General features: G+C 36.0%; 1 protein-coding gene across 7 annotated transcripts in view; it reads left to right on the forward strand.

Annotated features, from left to right (window-relative positions):
* Nucleotides 1-258: 258 nt before the first annotated feature.
* Nucleotides 259-7996, forward strand: part of clcn2b (chloride channel, voltage-sensitive 2b) — a 107391-nt gene continuing 99653 nt past the window's right edge. For 5 of the 7 annotated variants that reach the window (XR_012390330.1, XM_009304042.5, XM_009304047.5 and 2 more), the window contains exon 1: nt 259-444. Coding sequence is in view for 5 of the 7 variants with exons in the window: in XM_009304042.5 (XP_009302317.2) it covers nt 394-444 (51 nt within the window). In the remaining 2 variants the exon portion in view is untranslated. 7 annotated transcript variants of the gene reach the window in all.

The following is a 7996-nucleotide window of genomic DNA, read 5'->3' on the forward strand; positions in this document are numbered from 1 at the left end:
TTAGTTATATTTAATAATATTTTTATTATTTTTATTATTCATTTTTGTTATTTTTGTTTGTATAAACATACTTCTCCAGTTTGTACATAAAAAAAGCTCTCCAGTGAGCCCTATCAGTGTGTCTGCCGGCAGTGCTGTCTACGTAGGGCGCATGTATGCTGCGTGTATGCAGCCAGGCGCGTGCGCAGCGGGCGTGGCTAGTCTCCTCAAGCCCCGCCCCTCGCTCAACAGATCACAAACTTCAGTCAGAAGTGTTTCAGTCACGGAGCGCGTCATCACGCAAGACGGTTTACACGCTCGCGGGTCCGTGTCGGTGTGCGGGAGCTGCTCTGCGGTTCCCCGAGTGTGAAGTGTGTGTGAAGTGTGTGTGAAGTGTGTGTGAGAGCTGCAGTCATGGCTGTGGACGGACAAGAGCAGCGCGCGCTCCAGTATGAGCAGACTTTGGTGAGTGTTTTTCAGAGTTATTCTCTTTTGGGTGCGCGTTATCGCGACTTTCTGAGTGACTATATTGATAATAATCACACACACACGGCTGTCAGTCACTATTGATACACACTTGAGTACTGTGTTTGAGTGTTGCTGTTTGTTTTTGAGTTAGGTAGCGATTATGAACCATAAACAAAGCATAATAATATTATCAGTCGGTCATTGTTTAGGTAAAGTTGATTTTATATTCACACATTCGTTCAGTGACACGCCTCCTATATTGTTTACCATGATACTTTGAATATTCAGTCTGAAATCACTTGCAGTACTTCAAAACACCATTAGCACTATTTAATTGACTGTAAACAGTGTTGTGCTTTGATAGTCACTGGCTGCTAATGTGATTTCACTATCTAGAATTAGCAAACAATACTTTTCTGAAATTATATTGTCAATAAGTCTGAATGTGTGAATATAAAACCAACTTTAACTCAAATCAATCTGTCAGTGCTTTCCTACTGTCCTACTGCTGTCCTCTACTGTATGAGCAGACTCTGCTGAGTGTTTTCGAGAGTTGTTCTCCTTCAGGTTTGCGTTATCGTGACTCTCTGAGTGACTTTATTGGTATTAATTCACACATATATGGCTGTCAGTCACCCTTGAGGAGTTGTTTGTTTGTTTTTAAGTTCAAATGTTTTAAGTACACTCCCTATATTGTTTACCATGGTACTTTGAATATTTCACATGTAAGCATGACTTCAGAACACCATTAGCACTATTTAATTGACTGTAAACAGTGTTGTGCTTTGATAGTCATAGTCTGCTAATGTGATTTCACTATCTAGAAGTAGCAAACAATACTTTTCTGAAATTATATTATTAAAGAGAAAGTCTGAATGTGTGACAGGGTGTCCACGGAGTCTTAAAAAGTCTTAAATTCACTGAAACTATGTGTTGTAGTTCTTAACTTTTTTAACGGGTCTTAATTTTCCTCTGCCCAAGTAAACCTACCCAAAACTGTCCAACATCCATCCAGTCAACAACAATATATATATATATATATGTTTTTTTATTGCATAGATATACAATTCACAACCCCCAGTTTCAAAGCAAATTGTCCAGATTTAATTCTCTAATGAGGGTAAGAAACCTAACAACAATTACACAATTCCTCATAATAATTACAGAGCAATATTTCGCTTTACACAATCCTCAATCAAGAGAAAATCATTGGGTTGAATAGGAGTTCTACTCAATCCATTCAGACAAAAAGCCCCAAATATATGTTTTTGGTCATTCATGTAATTGTGTCTATAATAAATAAACTTTTAACAATGATAAACTTGTCAACCTAAAAAAATAAAAGATATTATGTTGAAGAAAACTGTATATAACTAGAGTTTTCTTGTTTTGACAGATTCAAATATTTGGCTAAGAAGAAAGGTATATTAAATAACATTAGATAAAAGCAACAACACCGTGTTAAAAGAATAAATCTGTAGTTTTCAGCCCTGTATAAGTCTAAAATTTCTAACAAAATGGCCTTAAAAGGGTCTTAAAAAGTGTTAAGTTTGACTTGTCGAAACTCTGATGTGAATATAAAACCAACTTTACCCCAAATCAATCTGTCAGTGCTTTCCTACTGCTGTCCTCTATTGTATGAGCAGACTCTGATGAGTGTTTTCGAGAGTTGTTCTCCTTCAGGTTTGCGTTATCGTGACTCTCTGAGTGACTTTATTGATAATAATTCACACATATTTGGCTGTCAGTCACCATTGAGGAGTTGTCTGTTTGTTTGTTTGTTTGTTTGTTTTTAAGTTCACTTCCTATACAAGTATAAATGTTTTAAGTACACTCCCTATATTGTTTACCATGGTGCTTTGAATATTTCACATGTAAGCATGACTTCAGAACACCATTAGCACTATTTAATTGACTGTAAACAGTGTTGTGCTTTGATAGTCATGGGCTGCTAATGTGATTGCACTATCTAGAAGTAGCAAACAATACTTTTCTGAAATTATATTATTAAAGAGAAAGTCTGAATGTGTGACAGGGTGTCCACGGAGTCTTAAAAAGTCTTAAATTCAATTAAATATTGTGTTGTAGTTCTTAACTTTTTTAACGGGTCTTAATTTTCCTCTGCTCAAGTTAAGCTACCCAAAACTGTCCAACATCCATCCAGTCAACAACAATATATATATATATGTTTTTTTATTGCAAAGAGATGCAATTCACAACCCCCAGTTTTAAAGCAAATTGTCCAGATTTAATTCTCTAATGAGGGTAAGAAACCTAACAACAATTAAACAATTCCTCATGATATAACAGAGCAATATTTCCCTTTACATGATCCTCCAGTTATACAAAAACTATGTGCAGATTGCAGAAGTAAGTGGAAGCGGACATACTGTTTATAAATAGGCAAGGATCAGGCAAAGTTTTATAAGAGAAAAGCATTGGGTTGAATAGGAGTTCTACTAAATCCATTTGGAAAAAAAGCCACAAATATATGTTTTTGACCATTCATGTAATTGTGTCTATAATAAATAAACTTTTAACAATGATAAACTTGTCAACCTAAAAAGATAAAAGACATTATGTTGAAGAAAACTGTATATAACTGGAGTTTTCTTGTTTTGACAGATTCAAATATTTGGCTAAGAAGAAAGGTATATTAAATAACATTAGAAAAAAAGCAACAACACCGTGTTAAAAGAATAAATCTGTAGTGTTCAGCCCTGTATAAGTCTAAAATTTCAAACGAAATGGTCTTAAAAGGGTCTTAAAAAGTGTTAAGTTTGACATGTCGAAACTCTGATGTGAATATAAAACCAACTTTACCCCAAATCAGTCTGTCAGTGCTTTCCTACTGTCCTACTGCTGTCCTCTATTGTATGAGCAGACTCTGGTGAGTGTTTTCGAGAGTTGTTCTCCTTCAGGTTTGCGTTTATCGTGACTTTCTGAGTGACTTTATTGATAATTCACACATATATGGCTGTCAGTCACCATTGAGGAGTTGTCTGTTTGTCTGTTTGTCTGTTTGTTTGTTTGTTTGTTTGTTTTTAAGTTCACTTCCTATACAAGTATAAATGTTTAAAGTACACTCCCTATATTGTTTACCATGGTACTTTGAATATTTCACATGTAAGCATGACTTCAGAACACCATTAGCACTATTTAATTGACTGTAAACAGTGTTGTGCTTTGATAGTCATGGGCTGCTAATGTGATTGCACTATCTAGAAGTAGCAAACAATACTTTTCTGAGATTAAATTATTAAAGAGAAAGTCTGAATGTGTGACAGGGTGTCCACGGAGTCTTAAAAAGTCTTAAATTCACTGAAATAATGTGTTGTAGTTCTTAACATTTTTAACGGGTCTTAATTTTCCTCTGCTCAAGTTAAGCTACCCAAAATGGTCCAACGTCCATCCAGTCAACAACAATATATATATATATGTTTTTTTATTGCAAAGAGATGCAATTCACAACCCCCAGTTTTAAAGCAAATTGTCCAGATTTAATTCTCTAATGAGGGTAAGAAACCTAACAACAATTACACAATTCCTCATGATATAACAGAGCAATATTTCCCTTTACATGATCCTCCAGTTATACAAAAACTATGTGCAGAATTAAGTGGAAGCGGACATACTGTTTATAAATAGGCAAGGATCAGGCAAGGTTTTATAAGAGAAAAGCATTGGGTTGAATAGGAGTTCTACTAAATCCATTTGGAAAAAAAGCCACAAATATATGTTTTTGACCATTCATGTAATTGTGTCTATAATAAATAAACGTTTAACAATGATAAACTTGTCAACCTAAAAAAATAAAAGACATTATGTTGAAGAAAACTGTATATAACTAGAGTTTTCTTGTTTTGACAGATTCAAATATTTGGCTAAGAAATAAGTTATATTAAATAACATTAGAAAAATCAACAATAACAGGGCTATTATAAAACATATTTAGTGCAGCCCTGTTTAAGTATACAATTTCAAACAAAATGGTCTTAAAAGGGTCTTTAAAAGGTTTAAATTTGACTTGTCCAAACTCTGATGTGAATATAAAACCAACTTTAGCTCAATCAGTTTCTGTCAGTGCTTTCCTACTGTCCTACTACTGTCCTCTATTGTATGAGCAGACTCTGCTGAGTGTTTTCAAGAGTTGTTCTCCTTCAGGTTTGTGTTATCGTGACTCTCTGAGTGACTTCACTGATAATAATTTCAGACACACACACACACACACACACACACACACACACACACACACACACACACACACACACACACACACACACACACATGGCTGTCAGTCACTATTGATACACTCTTGAGGAGAGTGTTTGAATGTTGCTGTTTTTTTTGAGTTAGGTAGCGATTATGAATCATAATCAAAGCATAATAATATTATCAGTCTGTCATTGTTAAGGTAAAGTTGGTTTTATATTCACACATTCGTTCAGTGACACGCCTCCATGATGCTTTGAATATTCAGTCTGAAATCACTTGTAGGTGAGACTTCAAAACACCATTAGCACTGCTTAATTGACTGTAAACAGTGCTTTGCTTTGATAGTCACTGGCTGCTAATGTGATTTCACTATCTAGAAGTAGCAAACAATACTTTTCTGAAATTATATTATGAAAGAGAAAGTCTGAATGTGTGAAAAATCAATCTGTCAGTGCTTTCCTACTGTCCTACTACTGTCCTCTATTGTATGAGCAGACTTTGCTGAGTGTTTTCAAGAGTTGTTCTCCTTCAGGTTTGCGTTATCACGACTCTCTGAGTGACTATTGATAATAATTTCACGTGTGTAAGGCCGTCAAAGGAGTTCTTGTTTGTTTTTAAGTTCTTAGATAGCGATTATGAATCATAAATCATAATATTATCAATCAGAGTGTCTGTCAGTCACTTTCCAACAGGAGTTAACACTGTATTATACTATATATATTATAATATTTAGTTAAGTGAATGCTCCAGGATACGTTGGTATAACTACAGTGAGCTGATGAACTGTTATAAATACAGTAGTATATTTTAGTTTTAGCCAAGCGGCAACCTCCCGCTCTCCCTCGGGAAGCCAATACGGAAGTAACTAAAACTGCAATTCATCTGATATTCCGCTAGTCCTGGCCACTCCTGGCTCCAAAATAGAGCAAATTTCAATTGAGTCCACTGTTAGAATGGCCAACTTTACAGCAGAAAAAAAGGTGTTTACAGCCTGCTACAAAAAAAGATTTTGGTTAATACAGGTAATATTACCCTTCATGACAACTGTGAGGGGGTGAATTTTTTTATAACTCGTCCGTTTCCTTTATATTAAGTTATATTAAGTTTGAATAATTAAGGGCGTGGCCACTTGAGTGACAGCTAGGTCTCGTTGGTCGCCTCAGCTGAATCCTGCAGTTTAGCCACTGATCTCGGCATATTTATCGTATTTCTGTGTTGTTTTATGTGGCTTTACACACTCAACTGCCTTTTGGACTTGATTCCTACAATTATTAGATGGCATGGCATGCTGAGTGCACTTAATTGTGCTCACAAACCATTCACGTGTCCTCCGTTTCCCATGTGAGTAAAGTTATACACTTATATACCATCTCTATACATGTATGTGTTTTATTTAAGATCATTTATGGTTTATATTTATGTTTAGAGCTGTAATGCACTCCAGAATCTGACGGATTGATTAGCTGTAGGCTCTAGAACAGTCAACTGAAGTGTTGTCATACAGTGTTATGCTGGATTTCATCAATAGTCTTACATTTACTAACACAGACTATATCTGAAGTGTTTGGAAGTAATTCACGTGTAGTAAAACGGCATAAGAACAATGTTTAGTGGTTTAATGTATTACAGCAGTGTTTTTAAAAGTCTAAACACTTTATTGATGTAGTGTACAGCCAAGCACAAGTGGTCAGAACACAACCGAGTCGCAGGTGATAAAGTATTAAACGTTCTCCCAAAGTAAAGTGTGTCTGAGCCAGGTCCAAGCAAAATGCCAGCATGCGTCTGCAGCTCCGCCCACTCTCCGCCTCTTTGCCCTTATTTGGTATCCCGCGGTGACTGCGATGAGGAGCGAACAAAATGGCGACGGTTGGCCGCGCCTACTTGTGGCTTCTTTTGCGCTCTTTAGAAACCTATGGGTGACGTCACGGACACTACGTCCATATATTTTACAGTCTGGTTTTAGCGTGCTCTAGTATTAAATGATAAACTAGAGTAATGTAACTGTGTTGTATTGTAGTATAATATACCATAGAGGTTGGTTTTATATTCCCTATATTGTTTACCATGATGCTTTGAATATTCAGTCTGAAATCACTTGTAAGTACGACTTCAAAGCACCATTAGCACTATTTAATTGACTGTAAACAGTGTTGTGTTTTGATAGTCACTGACTGCTAATGTGATTTCATTATCTAGAATTAGCAAACAATACTTTTCTGAAATTATATTGTCAATAAGTCTGAATGTGTGAATATAAAACCAACTTTAACTCAAATCAGTCTGTCAGTGCTTTCCTACTGTCCTACTGCTGTCCTCTACTGTATGAGCAGACTCTGCTGAGTGTTTTCGAGAGTTGTTCTCCTTCAGGTTTGCGTTATCGTGACTCTCTGAGTGACTTTATTGATAATAATTCACACATATATGGCTGTCAGTCACCCTTGAGGAGTTGTTTGTTTGTTTATAAGTTCTTGAGTAGCGATTATGAATCATAAACCATAATATTATCAATCAGAGTGTCTGTCAGTCACTTTCCAACACTGTATTATACTGTATATATCATATTATTTAGTTTAATAAATGCTCCAGGATGCTTTGGTATTAACTATAGTGAGCTGATGCTGTATGTTCTCCCCGTGTTGGCTAGGGCTTCCTCCTGGTGCTCCGGTTCCCCCCTCAGTCGAAAGACATCCGCTATAGGACTAAATTGGTCGAAGTGTATGAGTGTGTATGGGTGATTCCCAGAACTGGGTTGCAGCTGGAAGGGCATGCGCTGTGTAAAACATACGCTGGATAAGTTGGCTTGGCGGTTCATTCCGCTGTGGCGACCTCTGAAGTAGAGACTAAATCGAAGCAAATTGAATGTGTATGAACCCTGTCTACCCTATAGTGGTAAAAAGCTATTGGTTGTTTATTTTACTGTTACTGTTGTGGTTCCATATCAAGTATATAATCGCCACTACACAACTTTAATGTAATATGGTTCAAAAGCACTGTAGTATTTACTCTAAATTATTATAGTGCTTCATAATGTTTATGTATTTGTACGGGCATGTGTGTTAATGCATGTTTATGTACATTGTGTGTTTGTTTGTATGTGTATTTGTAAGTGTGTGCAGGCACCATGGTTTGAAATGCATGTAATTTGTAGACTAATTGCAAATCTTAGCGATTACGGAGTTAAAACTAAAGGTGCGTGTGTGTGTGTGTGTTTGTGTATTTATATATATGTGTGTGTGTTTGTTTGTTTGTGTGTGTTTGTGTATTTATATATGTATGTGTTTGTTTGTTTGTTTGTGTGTGTGTGTGTATGCATATATATATATATATATATATA

This window comes from Danio rerio, chromosome 15, assembly GCF_049306965.1.
Source record: "Danio rerio strain Tuebingen ecotype United States chromosome 15, GRCz12tu, whole genome shotgun sequence".
Lineage (NCBI taxonomy): Eukaryota > Metazoa > Chordata > Actinopteri > Cypriniformes > Danionidae > Danio > Danio rerio.